Genomic DNA, 21,763 nt, shown 5'->3' on the forward strand with positions numbered 1-21,763 from the left:
CCATCAATAAACAAACCATAAACAGCAAGCTATTTTTACTTCTGTTGAACAAAGAACTTGAATCAAAAAGCTTACTTTATTGTATGACTGAAAATAAACATCAGCTGGAAAGGAAAATAGAGAGATATGAGAAGAAAATAAATGACTATACGTTTAATCTAGGAATAATTGATGACACATTTAGAAAATTGAAATGGATTCCAGTTCGTAAACTGAAGTTGTTACTGAAAAAATGTATAGACTATACAAACACTCAAAAAGATAATTTGATGATGGGAAATATAACTGTACAAGAATTGACAAATACAACCCCTGAAATTCAGTTAGTTCAAGACATTGCAGAACGTTGCAAACACATTGAAACTGCAGTTTCAACCTGTGTCTTCGGGAATTTAATTAGACAATATTTTGAAAACAATGAGAAAGAACTAGAGGAAATTGAAAACGAGTCTGACGATGGTTTCGCGGACGACGAATTATCATTGACTTTTCTCTTTGATGAACATTTTATAAAACGTCATGACGGGAAACATGTTAGTCTACAATCAGTCCTTAGAATTGTCGAAATTATTGCTAAGGACTGTTTTGGACGATACAAACAACTATGGGACAATTATGCAAATGAAACGGAGCACAGTATTACTGAACTGAGAACCATGTTCTTAGGCGTGAAGGATATGGACAAAGAGATTAGACAAGCAGAAAAAACGTGTATTTTTAGACTGAAACCACATACGCGAAATAGTCTCATTCGTTTTTCAAATCTTCCTTCTTATGGTCAGACAGTCGATACTATAAAGGTCGCAGCTAAAACGTTCAAATTTGATAACAAGGAAGACTCGCTTTATATCGATACTGTGCAAAAATTTGAAGGTTTGTTAAGTGGAAACCTATCTGGTATTACCTTACAAGATATGACACCTATTTTAAACCAGATTGATATTGTACACAACGTTATAAACTCTGATCTTCAAGATATTCTTCAGGCGTTAAAAACATCTTCTGCATTGCTTGATTTTCTAAGAGAAGTTGCAGACGACGACCTTCGCAATCTGATTGACGCAGTAGAAGAACATTCTGAACAATATGTCAGGGAATCCACTGTTTCGGATTTAATAGAAATAAAGCGCTTTTTTAATCCAGTTTTGAAGGGGAACTTTTTGGAAAATATAGGTAAACTCTTCGAATTGCTACAGAGGCAGGTCGAAAATATTGGAAATAACAAGATTCCAGAGAAAATCTATATTTGTCGTGACAACCTTCATTCGTTGAAAGCTCTATATCGCAATGCTGCTAATAGAGGCGAACGCACTGTTGAAGTTATAGAAAATATTATGCAAAAAGGAGTATTTCGTTTTTTACTTTCATCCAGAGCATGTGAGGTTACCACGGAATATAAACAGGTAAAAAAGAAATATAAACAATCTGGCGCTGATTTAAGTGATCTAAGAAGTAGAGCTCTCCTACTTATGAATGCAGATGATAGAGATAAAAGTAAATCAAAAAGTGTCAGAAAAGACGATCTAGAAAAATTTGTCCATATAGTAGACGAAGCATTTGAAGTTGCAGGTATTTGCATGCAGTTAAAACGAGCTGGTCATTTTGAATTTTCAAAGTATGAAGAAAACTGCCGACGTGAAAATTTGAATAATTTAAAGTGTCAATTACAGCATCAATATGAAGAGTGGATATCGGAGATTCATGCGTGTCGTAAGAAGTTTTACTACTTGAATTTTCTTTATGCAGATCAACTATATGAGTTGTATTCTTTTCTTCACAATGCCAAAAATAATGATGTCATTGTAATGGCGATCCTTAGATTTATCGACCCATCCATCGAGGATTTACAAAAGATCACACTCATTTATGATTCTTTTAAAATTGTTTCAAGTGGTGATCACATTGCCGCACTTGAAAACATTGGTCAAACTTTAGAAGAACTGTACAGCGGGATGAAAACAAACCAAACAAAATTCCTGGAATGTCTCGAACACACCAATCTCGCCGAAAAAGTCCAACCTGGAGTACCGTATGTAACGTCTTTAGCCGATGGAAGTCCTCTTGTTATTAGAACCTTACTAGCACTTTACTTAAACACAACTGGAATGTTTCCTCAAGCTAATCAAGTTCTTTTCTGTAGAAAAGATACCACATTCGACGAAATAACTCTTCTGTTAAATAGGTGTATACAAAAACAGTCAATCCGAACTCCTGTAAAAGCATTATATTCAATAGCGAATATTGAATTACTACCATCAGAAGTACAATTTTGTCTACATAATGAAATTAGACGACTGTTAATATGTTCAAACGGATACGATTTCTTGCTGTGTTTATTATGCCGAGGTCACGAAAATCATCCATTTTTGGACCAATTTGCAGATATCCTGTCAAGACCGTCTCCCTTATCTGATTTGAAATTGAAACAATATTTAGTTGAGCAATGGTCGCACGTGACAGTTGTTACATCAGATGTACCTGGATTGGGAAAATCTGAGTTCATTCAGAGAAAAGCGATTGCTGATAAAAAACGACCAGTTTGTATTCACATCAGTGGACCGTTTAATAGACTGTCCATTATAGAAGAATTGATCAAAATTCGGTTGAAAAATTACCACGTATTACATCTTGACATTGGTGTTATCTCAGATCCTAATGAACTAGATTTGTTCATGTTTGAGATGATTGTTTTACGATACGTTTCTGCAGGATCAACCGCATATGCTTTAGCGTCCACCAGTATATCCATAGAAATTGCAAACACCATACACGACGAACTTAGGGACTCCCTGCCAACAGTGACCTGTTTTTCTAGAGAAAATTTACAGTGGAACTGTTATAGCGACTTACGCGTTAGTTCTGAAATTAATAGTCCAGTTCAAGTAGTTTGTCATTATTTGAAAGGTTTGGATGATGGTTTGATTGATACTCAGGACTTGTACTTTACCGGAACTAATGCCTTGAAGCCACTGACCAGTACAGAGTGTGCAAGAATTCTTGGAAGTCATTTCGAAGTGTCAGGGGATATGTCATTTACCTTGATGAATATTTTTATCAATGTTTTAGCAGATCAACTCAAAAAGTTGTCAGTCAGTTTGTTTTTCAGGACTTCCAGTCTGAAGGCAATGATGGAAAAAAGTCAACGGCCAACTGTAAAATCAAATCTTGTGAAAGCATTGGAAAATGTCTCAATGGATTTTGCCGCTAGATCTGTGAATGCATGTAGATCTGCGCAAACAGCATCAGTTTTATATAAAACAACAGCTATTGCAGATATCTTGGCTAATCGAGTTTCTGGAATGATTCGGTGGGAAGACAGTAATCATTTGGTTGTTCTTTTTCATCAAAATGTTCAAACTGTTTCTGCTTTATATAGAAATGTGAAAGATGTGCCACTGTCCGTACGCAATCTTTTTGAAAGTCAAGTGAAAAGCAAATTGACAGATTTTAAAGAAAAATCTACAGAAGAATTAAAACATCTTTTGCTAAAGCTTACAAGAAATTCGATAGCATCTATAGATAGGCAACATCTTGCACTATCAATGACGAAATACGCTTTAACACCGGATAACTTACTAAAAATGGTACTAATTTCATTGAGAGTCAATAGCAATGTTCCTGTATTGATTATGGGAGAAACTGGATGTGGGAAAACTTCATTGATACGTTTCTTAGCAAAAGTATGTGATGTTGAATTTGAAGTTTTCACTATTCATGCAGGCATTGAGGAATCTGATATAATTCGAAAATTCAGTCACACAAATCAAACTGCCTTTCAACATTTAAATGATCAGTTCTGGTTGTTTCTTGATGAGATAAACACTTGTAATCATTTGGGATTGATAACAGATTCACTGTGCCATCGAATGCTTCTAGGGACAGAAATTGCTCCTAATCTTACAATCCTGGCTGCTTGCAATCCATACAGACTTCGACAGGAAGAGGAAATACTGACAACTGGTTTACAGGGGAAAATCGGAAACGATGAACTTTCAAGATTAGTTTACAGAGTAAATCCTCTACCAGAGGCTTTGATTGACTATGTCTGGGATTATGGAAGTCTAAGCGAAGAAGACGAAAAGTCTTATATCACAAAAATGGTGGACTCTACTTTTCGAGATAAAAAGCTTACAATGCTTTTAACCAAAACGCTTGTAATGTCACAACATTTTGTACGAAATTTGGAAACAAATGATTACTGTGTAAGTCTGAGAGATGTTGATAGATGTCGAAGGCTTGTGGAGTGGTTCGACAACACTTTTCTGTTTAAGAAGCAGACCATACAATCAGTCACAGATCGAAAAATCAGAGCAGTAATTTTAGGATTAACCGTGTGTTATCACAGTAGATTTTCAGATGGTATCATTAGGAGAAAGTATCGTGAGGAGATAAAAAAATGCATTTGGTCAACAATGTCCTATGCGATAACAGAAGAAGAAATCCTGGACTCTATTTTAACAGAGCAAAAAGACATATTAAACATGATGACAGAACTTCCAGCAGGTACAGCTTTAAATGCAGCCTTACAGGAAAACGTGTTTATGTTATTGGTATGTATTTTGAATAAAATACCAATTTTTCTGGTTGGAAAACCAGGCTGCAGTAAGTCGCTTTCAATGCAGTTGATACGAAGTAATCTCCGAGGAAAAGATTCAACCGGTCACTTGTTTCAAGAAATGCCACAGCTGTTTTGTGTGTCTTTTCAAGGTTCAGAGTCATCAACCTCTGATGGAATTATTAAAGTGTTTGAGAAAGCTGAGAAATATCAAAAGCACAATGATGAACGCGATGTCTTGTCAGTTGTTATACTAGATGAAATAGGTTTAGCAGAAATTTCAAAATTCAATCCTCTCAAAGTGCTTCATGGTCTTATAGAACGACATGATGAACAGATTAAAGTTGCAGTTGTTGGGATTTCCAACTGGGCATTAGATGCAGCAAAGATGAATAGAGCGATTCATCTGTCACGACCGGACATGGACCTCGAGGAACTCATTTATACTGGAAAATCTATCAGTAACAGCATGATGCCTTGCACAGTAAATGCTATATTTGATCTAGAGTCCAGTCTTGATGATAATTTTGGAAAGCATTTACAACCACTAACAACTCAATTACTGGAAGGAATAGCGAAGGCATATTATGAATATTGTTCTCATGACCAAAAGTTTCCAAACTTCCATGGGCTTCGGGATTTTTATTCCCTGATCAAATACTTAGGCAGGAAGGAAGCAGTATACCAAAATGCAGATGATGAAGAAATTTGCGAAATCATTCTTACAGGAATATTTCGAAATTTTGGTGGTCTTCCAACAGAGAAAAACAAAATTTTTGAAATTTTCAGGAAGAATATTCCGGGTATTAAATCTCAAGAAATGCCTGTCACGAGGCTTATTATTGAAAACTTACAGGACAAATCCTGTCGTCATTTAATGCTTATTACCAATGGAGATGCTGTTATAAGTATTCTCGAAAGTCAATTAAGGCATTTAGGACTGCCATTTGACATTATTTTTGGTAGCAGCTTTCAAGATGATCTAACAGATGCTTACAACTATAGAATTCTTAGCCGAATTATTCTTTGCATGGAACAAGGTATGGTTTTAATACTCAAAGACCTAGAATCTATTTACGGTAGTCTATATGACATGCTTAATCAAAACTATACTGTCGTTGGAAAAAAGAAACACTGTCGAGTAGCATTAGGCCATTACAGTAATCCGATGTGCCACGTGCATGATGATTTTAAATGTGTTGTATTAGTAGAGGAGTCTAAATTAGATTACTCTGATCCACCTTTTTTGAACCGGTTTGAGAAACAACATTTTGAATTTTTTGATCTACTTGAGAACGAGAACCTCAAAAAAGCAGTTTATGAACTAAACAATGATATAGTAAATTTTTGTAAGATTCCAAATCACGCCTTTTCCCCTAATGATGTCATTCCATCATATAGTACAAATTTGCTTGTATCACTTATTATCAAGCTACAGCAAAACATGGCTTGCACGAGTTCTTTAGAAAATATCAAAAAGAATGCATTTGATACTTTGCTATGGTTGGTACCACCAGAAGTTGTTATTCGCTCAAAGGAAAGTGTATTTTGCAGATCAAAAAGTCCAAACGAATTTGGTCAAATTTTGAATAAATATCTGGAATTGCCAATTCATACAGGCTTGTTTCATTTCCTTGACAGAATGTGCAATGCATCTTTTGACGTAATAAAAGAAAAGACGACCGAAAAAAGTAATATTAGTTCAACTATATCAAAAGATGGGATTGAAAATGAAAACTCGGCTTCAACTCAAATACCCTCCGAGAATACTGATTATAATGGACAAGCGTCGTCATGCAATATCTTGGAAAGTAAGGATAACATCTTGTCAAGACAGACACTGCCTACTGATGTTTTTGAAATAAAAAATGCACTCAAAGAACAGCTTTTACAAATAACATATATAAAGGAGCAAGAAGTGCATGGTGTTTGTGAATACTTATATGTTATCTATACATTTTCGGGTATTAATTCTTTCTTTGAACCTTTGATTCAGAATAAAAAAATTCAGAGAGAAAAGTTGGCCATATTTAAATCAGAAAAACAATTTTCTTTTAAAATTGACGAGTTTTTTCAGTCTGACAATAATATTCTTGTGTTACAGTGCTCATGTTTAACGGACAATCGTCATTTACTACTTGTAAAAGGAATAATAGAGAAATACATTCGAACGCATATGGTTGATATGCATCAACAACAAAAACATGTGTGTATTGTTATACACCTAGAACGAAACGTTACTTCGGATATACCATTGAACTTTTTATCTGGTTGGAGTTTATTCTTTATAGATAGTATTGAAACACCTTTAACGCCTTTGGAACATTTGCTGAATGTTGACAAACTACAAATTGTTACAGAACGCAGACCTTTAGATAGCTATATCAATAAAATGCTGTTTTGGGCATTTTCAAGAATCAAATTTACCAATGGACAGAACTCCGTAAAAATCCTCGAAGATGTAATGATGCAAATTAAATCATGCAATGAGGTTGTTTCTACTCTAGAGGACTATGTTCTTATGTGGATAAAGAAAACGTCACTTGATCTTGAAATTCTGAGGACGAGTGGTTATGAACAACAAGACTTTTGTTCAACCTATTGGTGCGTAGATGTTGCCGAAAATCCCCATGAACTACTAAAAGCAGGCCCCTTTGTATGTGCGTTAGAAAATAGCATCTCAGACATCATTAGACTTCCACTTGCACCCTACATCTTCAAACTTTTAGAGCAAAACTTACTCAGTCCAGTATTTGTAGAGGACGCCTGCACGCCTGCAAGACGACTCATTTGGAGACGAGTGGTTCTTTCAGATATTTATGTAAATACTGACGGTATTCCTCTTCCATCTGGACCAGAATGCTACTTTTGTAGCAGTGAGCCTTTGAACTTTTATATGCCATGTAGTCAGTCATTAATGCTGCAGATAGACGATCGAAAAGGCGAGTTTTTAGATATTATCAGACGACTTCGAATAGACAATGATATAGACGTAGATGATGAACTCCCAAGGGATCTATTTGACAATGCAACAAATAATTGTATTGATATTATCTGTTTTGAAGCTGTTAGTATATCTGAAGATTTACGTTATCCGGAAAGGAATAAAGATTTTATTCGGGATTTTTGTAACTACTTTTCCGTTAAAATACTAAAGGATACGGACGAATTGGAGAGAATTGATATTTTTAAATGGGCCTTATCAAACTTTGTCGACTTTGAAAAAATAGAAAGTGTTGATTTTCTTACTCTTGTCGCATATCTTAATGCAGGTTTGTGGGTATATGGGCACATAATCAATGCAATATGCCATATAGTTAAACTATGCATGTACTCAGTTGATCTTTCAACTTTAAATGTAGCGGAGCTGATCTGTTTTCAAAACACAATCACTGGTACGACTACTAAAAGTGCTGGCAAGGAGAAAAATGTAAGCATGAAGGAAGTCAATAACACAAACATTCAAATGATTGAAAACGGAAGCGATTTTTTAATGTTTGATGATCAAACAGACGAAATGGTAGAAATCAAGTGTCTGATGGAAGATATGATAACATCTGTCGCATTGAATGACTCTTTTCCAAGTTCGTACGGAGATAATCCAGGTAGTAATATTTACAGCTTATCAGAGGAAAATGACGATTTGACTGTTTGTGTCACAGATTCTAATGAGCATGGCGATACCACCTCTCTATCAAGGGAACATTTTATGAAAGTCCTATGCATGTCACTTCTACCAACAAAACAAGTATTTGACACACTAGTAGTTGATGAATGGATAGCACTTGTCAGAAATATTTTACCTCTTGCGCATATCATCAATGATGAATGTGATGAACTCACGGCTTTAAAATTTTGTCAGGAACTAACAGAAGATTTCGTGAAAAAAGGTTTTTCAATTCCCGTATCTTGTATTACTGAATTAGGGCGATGTATTATTGATAACAATGGAAAACTGGGTGCATTAGCGGTATGTGAGTGTTTACACAGTAGTTTAAGGAAGCTACAGAATGAACAATCAGTGAAACAGGCCATACTACAGAAACTTTTTTGTTCTTACATACTGCGATGTATGATAGCGTCCCCGGAAAATACTGACCCGTTAACTTTTACATTAACTAAAATCAAAGAAAACGAAATGTTCGACCCAGAAATGTCATATTTTGGACAGGTTGTGAAATTTGCAGTAATAATAGATTTGAACGACAATAGAGACGCATACTTTAACATGTTGATAAATGAAAAATCCTGTACGACAAATGAGATTGTTGGCATGTGCTTTGATTCCTATTTAGTTGATCTGGACGTCACTGACATCAAAAACATGTCTCTTCCAATTTTATTATTACATGTTCTCGAAAGCTACGCATTTGAAGAATATTTGACAATTGAACATTTGGGATCAGTACAGAGTAGTTCCGACGAAATACTCCATTGCTTGTCTCGTTCGTTTCAAATTATAGAAACTGAGATTTTCTCTCTTAAGTTCGTTGTTGCATTGGCTTTTGTGAAAAAAATGTTGATGGTTTTTGTCGATTTACTTGATTCAACAAAATACGACTGTTCTGCTATGCCAACTCTTGCTCAGCACATTAACTCAATTATGACCATTACAAGCAATACGGATTACAATATATTGTTTTCAACCGAAACACTGCATTTCTTCTTGAAACACATAAATCAGAGATTTGGTTGCCAAGATATTGCGAGAAAATGTCAATTGATGGAACCATATATTCCGGTATTAAAGGAAGTCGTGTGCACGTGGACAAATAGTTTTGTAGAGAAATCAGCAGTCTTCAATCCATTATTTCTTTACCTTGATCCGGCGTCTTTTGACATGTTTCTGACCCAGATGAAGAGCGTAGGCAGTAAAAACAACACGCTACATATTCTTTTGTCGGAAAGAACTGACATGCTGAAGTTTGTTGGTGTGCTGGCTCAATGTTTCTTTATGAGAAAATGTTTAAAAGAAAATGATGACACTGAGATGCAGATAGCTGAACAAATAGCAGCCATGGTAGATAAAGCAAATATTAAAGAGGAACTCAAAAGTATTATAAATGGCTTACTTGGTGTACAGGAATTTAAACATAACTTGTTTAATTTATCCGTGATGGTTCGTACACCACAACCACAGATCTCATCAGTAATTGTTCATATGGCTTGCATAATTGGAACAATAACTCATTACGAATCATTTTGGAATCAAACTGTTTTTATGCCTATTTCCTCGGCTGTGAATGGTTTACCACTTATCCCATTTGAAAAATTTGAAAAAGAACACGAGTTACCAGAAGCATTTCCAGGGACGTCAAAGGTTTGTTGTAACATCATGCAAATTTTTCTGCACAGCAGTTTAGTTATATCTTTTGGATTAAACAAAATATCATCTCTAAACGTACTGAACCTTATAGGTTACGAAAATGACAACATTGACAAGCAGATTCGACAGTACTGGCAGAATTTGCAACAAGAGCTTCAGTTGAACTGTGATGATATGTGTATTTTACTGCATTCTATCCTTTTCAATTCTCTTCACCTGTTTACAGCCGAACCCGATGGCACCAGTTTAAAAGAATCAGTTAACATTTTGATGCAGAAACATGTAGTTGTTATCAACGAGATTTTACCAAATAGGTTTGCCCATATCCATTCATCAAAACGCCACTGTGCATTGCTATGTAGTGAAGGTGCCTTGTCAGTGGAAAATTGTGTGACTGAAGTAGGTCCATGCAATTACAATGTGAACATTAACAGTTTTACGCATTTATTCAGAGTTTACACCAAACCAACTAAAGAAAGTTTATTCGCAAATCTTCACATTGCCGCGAAAAACGATTTCCCCGTGCTTCATTTGGTGATTGACCACATGGAAAAATTAAGCCTACCACAAAAGATACTGTCAATTTTGAAATGGCATTTATCATTAGTAATTTATGCAAGTTACAAGTTTCGCAAGGTTGATTTTAAATATATGACAATAACAAAACTTTTCGCCGAGGAAAATGATGATAAAAAGAAACGGGTATTAAAAACTAGGTTTGAAGCATTTAAAAACGATTGGAATGACATAAGATCATTTCACTGTTTCCAGTCATGTGATAAAGATTCTGAAACACTAGAGATAATGCATACGATGTTAAAGATGAGCTCTGCCACTATAATTGGAGAAAACTCGCCACTTTATAGAGTAGTAGAAAAATTAATTCAAATTCAAAATAATTTCCTATCTGAGGCATGTAGTACGAAATCCATGAAGGAAAATCCCATAACTGTGTCGTTGTTAGAAATCAGAAGTAAAGATTTATTGAATTTTAAATGGAGTGACCGTTTTCTTACATTCTCGCAGTGTGATACAAGATATGGTTTAGATCAAAAAATAGATTTTGATTTCGAAAAGATAGAACAAGAAATCAAGGCAGAAGTTTTGTTTGGAAAATGTTTTATAAAAATACAGGATCTCCCACAAATAGTTTTTTCTGATGAGTTGTTCCAAAACACGGTAGAACTTTTGAAGGAAATACAACGCAATGTTCAACAGTATGATTTAACGCAGGATATTAAAAAAGAAATAGTACATAAAAGAGACAGAGATGCATCACAAATAACAAACATGTTGACACAAACTGGAATGGTCATATCGCTTATCCGAAAGACAGGAGCAGATTCAGCCCAACCTATAGTCGAATATTTAACTAAATGGGAGAATGTTTCAGGAATTTCCTCCTTGGAATTGAAAAATCTTTTACCCGAGGACATCAAGATTGGACATATAATTCCCTTTTATCAATATTTAGAAGAATTAAACGGAGACAATATAGCTAACTCGTTAGAAGATAAATATCGTGTACACCTTCCAAGAGAAGGAAGAGAAAGTTTGATTAAATCGTCAAAAGGTAATTTTAAAACTGTCGAGAAGCTAGATCATGCTTTAAAGGTGTTTGTACATAGATGTCTGTCGTCAAGTAATAATGTTATTCGACCAGACCAACCATTGGTTGACTACATATGTGATGAACACTTCTGGTGGACGGACGATTTTCAAAATGAATTTGTATTGTCTGGACAGAGCCGAATTCCTCTGAGAGAGCTATTGTCACCAACAATTCAAGTTGAACACATCTTTGAAACCATCAAGTACATAAAAGATCTTTTGGAGGTAATATATAATTATTTACTTAGAAACTTCTCATTTCTCAAAAAAAAATCCCTTTTCATACTAAAGGAAAATTTATTATCACTATGCTTCTTATTTAAACACAGGGAACCTCTAAAGAATATTTGAATATTATGTTGGAAGTCTCGTGGGTCATGTCTGTGAATTATTATGTAAATCAAAATGTCGTTTAGTTGTTGGTTAAATAGTATCTAAAAGGGATTGTTGCAAACTTGGTCAAGGTAAACCAGCCAAGTTATTTTCATCAGTTTGAGGACTTTCAAACTATACTTTCTGTTCCTACTAAATACAACTTTTTGTTGAATAAGCTAAGTTAAACAACTTTTTTGGGCAATTATAACATGGATAATGATTGACTGTCATCTAATATGTTTAATATCAATTCTGTAGAACATAAATACTGTAACAACAAATGCTTTCATCATTCATACAAATATTCGTCCCAGAAGGTAAAGATATATGGGAACAAAAAGTGAAAATAAAATTTCTGACAATATATGTATGGATCGGATTTTTTATTTCAACTCGATAAAACTTTAAAATATGTCAATTAATCTATGAATGATTGTCGTACAAGAGACTAGATAGCGTCATACGGTATGATAGATACCAAATCTTTTTGAAGCCTCGAATTTAAATGGTCATAAACTACTAAAGTCTCAAAGGGGCTGTCCATATTCGAATTTGCAAATTTCCGTTTAGACATTTTAAGATTAAAGTTCCAGATTTAAAATTCAATTCTGAATTTGATATGCAAAGTATAAACAATATCCAAAACAAACAATCAGAAAGCAGATGTCTAATTAAAAGGCTATTACAACTAGTTAAACATATTCTACCCATAACGGAATGTCTGCAACTGAAGTTCCGGTTTTTGAATTCTAAGATCTTTGTATAGATATATAGTTAACGGGTATATACAGTAAGGTGAAAGCGTTTGATAATAGATAACTAAAATACAAAATAGATAACAAATTTTATAAGCATCAAAGAATATTCGCAGTTACTGAAAGCAAGCTGATGTCTCGGATAACTTCTCCTCGCGTTCTTAAGCCGTTATTCAAAAATTACTGAGCGACTGAGCGAATTATTTAGCCGCAGGGAATCACGATAATATTCAATACTGGGGAATTGAATTTATCCACCAAAATATAAGACGAAGTGATTGCTCAACAATAGTATTGTCATAACCTTTATCAATAATTCTGATCAGTCAATGAGATAGATTAGATAGAAATTTTTTAAGCTTAATCAACAATTTTACCGTAAAAGCTGGGTGCGAAATATCTCTGTTTATCAAAAATCAAAAGAGTAGTGCACGTAGAGTCAGACCTACACAATAAGAAATATATAAAAAAAAAACGAATTATAAGTGTTAGATGTTTTTAGTACTTTTCTTCACATTGATTTCCTTGTTAGGTGATATAATGACCTTATAGAGCTAGGTATATTGATGTAAATAGATATGGATCAATCAGTCAGTACCTCTATATGTACGCTTACTTTTTTTTTCCAAATTCTAAACTTCTTTTTCTAATCTGTATTTCAGGACTCTAAACAAAAAGCAGCACGTATATCAGGTATTAACTCTTCATATAAGACTGCTAAACAAACCGAATTGCCAAAACGAACAAGAAGCAAAGCAGCGATGAAAATGATGAAAACTTAAAAAAGCAAGATTTGAGGGAACAGTCCATTGGGAACCCTATGTTGCATACTGATCAAAATGAAAAGAAAACTTTGTGAAAAAAAAAATATGGATTCTTTTACATGTAAGAATTATAAGGAAATGATGTGTTGACTATATTAAATATATATTTAATTAACTTTATTCTACTAATTTATAAGATAATTAATGAGAATAATGTTCTGAAAAAAAGTAGTCCAAATCTGTGAATGTTTACTTTATTCAATCATATAACATTATGACTATATTTTCAGATGTATATATATTTTTTAGTTTTAATGCCGTACAAAATTATTATGCATATGTATATTTCTTTTTTGTAAATTTCTAGCTTATAAACCACATGTAATGTTATTGTATATACACTGACTGTATGTGTATCAGTACATTATTCTTTCAGACATTAGGTCAAAAATGTAATTATCTTTTTTTTAATTAATGTACATATTAATACTTAAATTAAGTAGTTTTCATTGGTGGTTTTTTTTTTTTCGTGTGAATGAAAGATTAGGGTCGTTCGAAAGCTGGAACAAAACATTAAAAATCTTACTGCATATTGAGATGTAACATGTCAATTTATCAGAAATTAACATAAATACTTATTTTTTTCAAAAATCAATCGACTTCGTTTCATTTTTTTCATATTTCATACTACATATTCTTATACCTTTATTTCTTTACCTATAATTTATTTAAAATCTTTACTTATTCAAAAGATTATAAGTGATAATACTCAAAATTACGTCATGTGTTTTCCCAATAGTCTTTCTGTCAATATACCTATTTGAATATGAAATAATCTTAAATTCGTCAAATACCCTTGTTGAATGATTTAGAAACTATATTGATAATGAAATGCTGAATAGATACAGCAATGATGGCACCTTCAATCTAGAATGTTCACCATATCCTTTAAAAAATTAAAAACCTTCTGTGCATGTCTGATTATTCAATGTAGAGGTAGTTTTTTATTTTAAATTGACCTAGTGTCACCAGCCATATTCGTTTTAGATTGTTTTCATGTTGGTATCATCGAACAATTTTCAACAACTCCATATACATTTTTTATTCGATATTTTTGTTTGACTTCCGTGCAGTACAATGAACATTTTTTTTTTGTTAGTTAGCTCATTTTCTTGTTTCATAATTATATATTATGTTGTTTTTGTTTTTGTTTTTGTTTTTTAATGTTTATAATTTATATGTGTATAGGCCTACAATGTATCATGAAGCTGTATAATTTTGTTTTCACACATTGGAAATTGAATGATGATAGTAAATCTGAACTGTGAATAAGTAGCAAAATACTTGGATCAGTAGTGGTGCCAAATTAATTTATCATCTCAAAATACACTACTTATAATCTTAAAAAAAATTGATAAACTCTTAGAGGAAAAGAAGCAAAAATGTTTAGATTGTTTGACACATTGAAAGTATCAAATTCAATTCTTTATATTATAAAAACATGGCCATGGTGTGGTCGACCTTAATGTGAGATATTTGCCACTGGACAGTAAAGGCAAACTATTTGTAGCGTATATATTTAGCATGTTAGATCATTGATTTATTTTAGGGATATAAATAATTATCTTGAGACAAACCAATGTTAAAATAGATACAATGAATATTGATATAATAATATCTTAATATGAGGTATTGATATTGATGCCTAAAATATACTTGATCATTCTTTATTGATATTCCAAAAAATTTGTTTTTTAAAGTTAATCATAAATTGTGTATATTTTTTATATTTTTTACACAATCAAATGATTATATGTTTTGTATTTACTAATTCTACATGAATATAAGCTCCTACAGTTGATAACTTATTAGAGATTTACAATCAAGTGTATGACTCGAACCCAATTCCGAATAAGAATAAGACATCGAAAATTATGTATTCTGGTAGTATAGAACAGTTTAAATAATGTATTTTTTAAGGAGAATCATTGAAATTAATTCCATTTAAATCATATGTAAGCATCCATCCTTTGCTTCGTAACACAGTATGTGTTGTAGTTAATTATAGTTTACGTTTTTGTTAAGAGAACGAGGAATTGACAAAGGGTCTAACAAAGGTCGCGTATATAACACTTTTTTTCAAATTTCGAAAAAATACCTTTGTACCTATTCTGCTACTTTGTGTTATTAACTGACGCATGTCGAGTCGTGCATTCACATTTATTTCCATCTCGTTAATAATTTGAGTGATCATTCTTGTTTTAATAGTTTATTGCTCTTTTTATATTTTCTCTATAAGTATCGGATTAGTTTTTTTCATCACTTTGGCAAAAACCTCGTTTTCATCGATGTCTGTTTAGTTTGAACTTTCTCTTTTAAAATTGTATCGACATTGAACTTTGTAGGAATACGCACATTGAATATCCTATCATTTGATTTGTGAACCAAAATTTCAAAAATACTACAGCCCAGTTATTGTAAATCTCTATTAGGATCTTACAACAGTGTCAGCTAAAGTGTTATCGTATATTAAGTTTAAGTGTATTTAGTTATAACATGTAGTTAGTATTGGTAAAATGTTGAATATGTTCCACTTATTTAGAGAGCACGGTAACAGGGCATAGATCAACGGAAAATTGATTCATCATTTATTTCTGTATATTTTTTCATTTAAGTGAAATACAAGAAGTTTGATTTTCGTCTTTTATTATTTGATTCAGTACTTTTTTTATTTAACTTAAAAAAAAAATAATTACTGTTAACTTTTGATTGTAGTAAGTTGATTTTTATGTTAAATATGTTTTGAAATTTGTGATAATTGATGAAAGTGCAGCCAGATTAAGCATGATGATTATGAATAGGTATGATAATTGCAAGTAAATGTATATGTTGTTAATTCGGCTATTTTGATTATCTCAGACAATAGCTCTGAAAGTTTGACTAAAAATGTTTTATTTGATTTTTATTTTTTTTTCAAAACAATTGTGACCACATTGCACTTTATCAGCGATTTTTTTTAAATAAATTTTCCTAAATCAATACCTCTCATATACAAATATGTGAATACAATTTATTTTAGAGTTTTTAGAAAGAGAACAAATCTGCTTAGCGTTCGGTTGCATATAGTTATCAATCTGTCTGGATGTCTGCCTGTCAGTGTCACTGTGCAAGTTGTGTTCGGTTCAGAACTTTCGATTGCCTTTAAGGATATTGATGATACTTGGTATTCTTGTTGCCTACTACTGGAAGGTGTGTTCTAGTAAGTTTGGAATGTCTTTCTGCAAGGTCAAGGTTACAAACTAAGTTCAAATTTACATTCCCATTTTCTAAATATACAAAGTCATGTCTGGCTCAGAACGTATGTCTCGAATAAGGTTAGAATGTCCGTCTGGAAGATAAAAGTCACACATATAGTTTCAAATATAAGAAGTCTTAAGTACAACTATTGAATGCCCTGAAAGATTTTACACAATATTGCTGTCCCGAATACCAGGCAGTTTTTTTTTGCATTAAGATGGAATGCCTGTCTGTCAGGTCTAGAATATTTAGATCAATACTTCAATATAGAGACTTGTAAGAAGATGTGGTATGAGTGCCAACCACGTTACAATTTATAAAAAGTACGGCCTTCAACACGAACAATATCAAAATCATATATGAACATAAGGGGTTTGATTGCAGTATCTCTAGTTTTGTCTGTTGTAGTTCTAAAGAAAATTTAGACCATTGAACAAGATAACAACATACGAAGATGCTTGAGTAGACGTGATGAAAAGGCTAGGAAAACTCAGAAATATAAAAAAAAATTTATGTATCGCTGCTGTCTTGTAAGGTTCCAAAAATTGGAAAATTCTTATTCTTATTCTTTATAGCAAGTTCAAGATACCCTACATCTGCACCAGTATCCTATCAAAAAAAGAGAAAGCATGATGTGTGCTAAAGACTCCATTTGGGGTAAACTTTTATGAATTACCAAATCATGTGATATTTGTGTAAAATAATTGAAAAGAGCACGTACAAAATTTAAACTGTAAAAAAATCAAATACTGTGATTTTTAAGCGCTGTTTTATCATCGAAATGAAATATATATAAAAAAAGAAGATGTGGTATGATTGACAATGAGACAACTCTCCACAAGAGACCAAATGACACAGACATTAACAACTATAGGTCACCGTACGGCCTTCAACAATGAGCAAAGCCCATACCGCATAGTCAGCTATAAATTTCTTCAAAACATACGGAAGCCTTTTAAGGCCATGTTAATTTACTTTTTCCAATTTGATATAACAAATTATTAATTTGATATAACAGATTATCAATTTGATAAAACAAATTATTTATTTGATATAACAGATTATCAATTTGAGATAACACATTGTGAATTTCTTTACCAATAGTATGATTTTATCATAATAGTGATAAATTAAAAGATTGCGTAACCCAAATTTGCGCATTTTGTGTATTAATTCATTGTTTATCTGACGTCCAGTGACAAATATTTAATGCATATTCAAAACACAATTTACATGTTTAATGTTTCTATGACCCACACTCCTACCCTTTTCCCTTTATTTGAGACAGTTTTCGGGACTAGTTCCTCTATTTTTTTATGTGTGACCTTGTGTCTTAGAACGAACAAATATAAGAGAGAAAAGGGGGCATATTCGATCAATTTAAATGGCATATTTTCAAGTCAAAACGAAACGAAGAGTTCTATTTAGATATTGGTGTTTCTAGGAACATAGGAACATGCAAGGATAAAAAAAATGCTTCACCTTCTTAAAAATGTCTGGCATGTCGCTTTATTAATTTCAATAGGAACATGAAACTAACATGTTTAACCCCGCCACATTCTGTATGTATGTGCTTGTCCCAAGTCAGGAGCCTGTAATTCAGTGGTTGTCGTTTGTTGATGTGTTACATATTTGTTTTTCGTTCATTTTTTATACATAAATAAGGCCGTTAGTTTTCTCGTGGTGATACAAAATTTATATAGTATCGGTCTTTGTAAAACATGTCACCCTATACCTGGACACATTATGCTGACTACGGGTCTATCACTCATTCTTCACGCTCCTAAATGTTATGTGCTTACATTACACGTGCTTATAATAGAAGAAATTGATTCTTCATATCTTAAATGTATGCATGGTTCAGCGACTACATAAACACACACACACACACACACACACAAACACACTATGTATTGGGTTATTTTTAAGTTACTTTGACTAAATAAGACATGTACTTTTGTACATAAATTCGTTGCAAGGTACAATATCAATGCATATTCAACCCCAGACAGGCTTTACGTGATCTTCACTTCCGGTGGAAAAAAATGAGTTGAAATGTCATACTCAGATTCAGAAATCAATCAATCAATCAGTAAACTGAATTTGTTGTTTCGAGCACAAATTTTGTTCTCCGAGTACGGGGTTAAGTTTTATGACTGACAGGACCTTAGGCCATCTTAAACTTGCAGTGAGGTGAGAGTTTGTTTTCCTTATTTCATTTTTCGAGGGTTTTGTTTTGTTTTTGCTCCGTGTAGAAGGCCTCAATGTGACTTTGAGACGAGGAACAGCAATAAAAGCGCTGTTCCGTACTGAATTTGTGTCATGGATGGATACCTCATATCCTTTTTTTTTTATTATCTCTAAAATCAGTAATCAACATTAAGTTTTCGTTCTTAGGTCTGTTTCTCTGAAATGGTAAAGTGAATATGTCCATCCGGCAGGGTCCATTTGACCTTTATATCATTTTCATTGTTCATTGGTCAATTATACGTTTAAGTGATAAGTATAAAAATGCCAACGAGACAACTCTCCGCCAGAGGCCATTGTCCGGTCTTCAACAATGATCAAAACAAATAAATGAACCGTATAGTAAGCTATTAAAGGTAACGACAAGGCAAAAATGTGAAAAGTAATGGCCTTTTTCATACTAAAACGATACACAAAAAAAACCAACATAACAGACAGCAACCAACAACAACCATCGAATTACAAAATGTATAGGTGGGTAGCTTGGTACAAGCACATACAGAACCTGCCGGGGTTTAAAATCTTCGCAAGCGCTGAATCCTTTAACGTGAGATAGAGGTGTAAATGTACAACATGAGGACAAACTGTAAAAATCAGTTTAAAAGGCATGGACTCTTCAAAAAGATACAAAAAAAAACGACTACAAAAAGACAGACACAACATGGCGATCTCAGATACTCGCAGATACTGAAAGCTAGTTCAAAGCCAATAACAACTCATAAATAAATCATGTTTTACTGGGCTAAGAAATCAATCAGTACAAATGACCTTGTGTAATGCCAAATATAAGTATCGGCAAGATGTAGGACCGTAAGTGTTCATTTTTGAATATCAATACTGAACATATTTAGATTCTATTCTTCGACTTTATATTATAAAGTAACAAAAAAGCTCGAAAAGCTTGACAATGTTATACATCTGAAAATGCATCCTTACAAAGCGTTATGGAATTTAAGGTCAATTAGACAATAAGTATCGGAGATATGAAATTGGTGTGAGCCAAGGCTCCGTGTTGAAGACCGTACTTCGACCTATAATGGTTTACTTTTACAAATTGATGAGAGAATTGTCTCGTTGGCACTCATACCACATCTTCTTATATCTGTTAAAACTGAATTGAAGTCCAAGAACGGTATTTATATGTAGGTCAAAATAAAATCCCAATGATAAGGCGAGATTCCGGCAAGCTGATCATTACAGAAAAATGTCACAAATTTATACTTCCAGTGGCATTGTTATTTATTTTGGCAATGCTTTTATTAGTATTTTAAAATAAAAGGACTTGACAGATCTGTGGGTGGATGTTTCATAAAAGAATACTTGTTTTCATTATTTCTATTTTTTGAGGCATCTTCTTATATCTATTGAATTATAAAGTACCAAACAATACACGACTCTGACCTCACTTAGACTGGTACCCGGCCGTTATTGAAATTCTTGACAATATTTGTATATTCCGAAGGCATACTGGATATTTTACGGAGGGAACCAACCTAGACCTCACTTACCCGGCCTACTCTGAAAAAATATTGCATTTACCATTCGTTTTTTGAATGTTTTCACCTATTTCGCTAAATATCCCCAAATGCAGACTTTAAAAACAGTTATGCAGGTATGCACACTATTTGGAAACTGAAACAGGAACATTTATACTTCACGAGATGCAGTCAATTAAAAATTTGTTACATCGGTCTATAAAATGTCATCGGCACTTAAAGTTAACCAGCGAGAGACGTTAACTACCGAGGGTCGGATTTTAGACACGCCCAGTGCAACTATGCACGCCTACTTTTGGAGCTCTTTAGTATGAAGATAAGAAAAGTATACAGAATTGAGGGACTGTCGACAATGTTTTATATTGTTCTTGGTTTACAGACGTTACCCGTAAATAAACTGGACCCCTGTTGTGTTTATTTATCGCTGCCCACTGAGCCTCCTACACTACGATGGAATGGCGGACCAGTTTAAACATGGTAAACAGATAAACAGCTGATTAAAGTAACCTGTAAGAAGAAATTAGTTAACTATTGTTTATATTAGAGACGAGAATGTCTCGTGTTTTGTTCTGCTCAGAAAAGCAGGAACCTTGGAGTTTATAGTTAGATTGTAATTCTTTCTTGAATCAAAACTGGGTAAATTTGATATAGGTAACATAATAATTAAACACTCCCCCTTTTTAAAAAATAACTCGAGAACCAAACATCGGCCATCGCGCTCGCTGCACAAAGTAACAATAGTCAATAAGAAATAATTATTGTTACTTTCAAGAATCATTAATTGTCAAAACCATAACATAACCTTTTAAGAAGTCATAATTATTTGAACTACCCCTGAATATATTGCAGACAGGCTCTGATCTAAAAAATGTTTTAAGAGCAATCTTTGAAATGATTTTTTAGGTAATTTAATTTTTATTTAATTAATATTAACATAGTTATAAACTTTCAAATTTATTGACCAATATGACCAAATCCTATGCTCTTTCCCATAAATGTCACAATATCATTATATTACAGTAAAATCCGATAGTTTGATGACATTCGTCATTGTTTATGCCTATTGACCTCAGGTCAGCCTAAACTGTAATTTATTCATTAATAAAAACCTAAGACATTAACCACCTGCAATGTGATTGCATCAAAATGACACCTAAGGCATATCATACTAATTGTGCAGGATGTGCCACCAAAATAAATACTGTCTTGTAAAATTAGATGATGATAGTTATAGCTACATGTAGTAATTATAATAACTGATGATAGATTTAAATCTGAGTAAAAGGTTGATTTATATGTGCTCATTCATGTTTTAATTAAAATATAAATTGAATCTT

At 33.1% G+C, this 21,763-nt stretch overlaps 1 protein-coding gene across 1 annotated transcript; it reads left to right on the plus strand.

The window, feature by feature from the left end:
- Positions 1–212: 212 nt before the first annotated feature.
- LOC127707898 (uncharacterized) lies at positions 213–16,425 on the plus strand. The gene is made up of 2 exons (XM_052212656.1): positions 213–11,717; positions 13,285–16,425. The coding sequence occupies exons 1-2, from the start codon at positions 270–272 to the stop codon at positions 13,402–13,404; spliced, it is 11,568 nt and encodes a 3,855-aa protein (XP_052068616.1). The 5' UTR covers positions 213–269; the 3' UTR covers positions 13,405–16,425.
- The last annotated feature ends 5,338 nt before the right edge of the window (positions 16,426–21,763 follow it).

Source organism: Mytilus californianus, unplaced genomic scaffold (assembly GCF_021869535.1).
Source record: "Mytilus californianus isolate M0D057914Y unplaced genomic scaffold, xbMytCali1.0.p SCAF_7, whole genome shotgun sequence".
Classification (NCBI taxonomy): domain Eukaryota; kingdom Metazoa; phylum Mollusca; class Bivalvia; order Mytilida; family Mytilidae; genus Mytilus; species Mytilus californianus.

Bases quoted from the DNA above. Each gene is read 5' to 3' on its own strand.
- LOC127707898 (XM_052212656.1), top strand. From the start codon at position 270: ATGATGGGAAATATAACTGTACAAGAATTGACAAATACAACCCCTGAA. The intron at 11,718-13,284 runs GTAATATATAAT...TCTGTATTTCAG, and splicing joins ACATAAAAGATCTTTTGGAG to GACTCTAAACAAAAAGCAGC.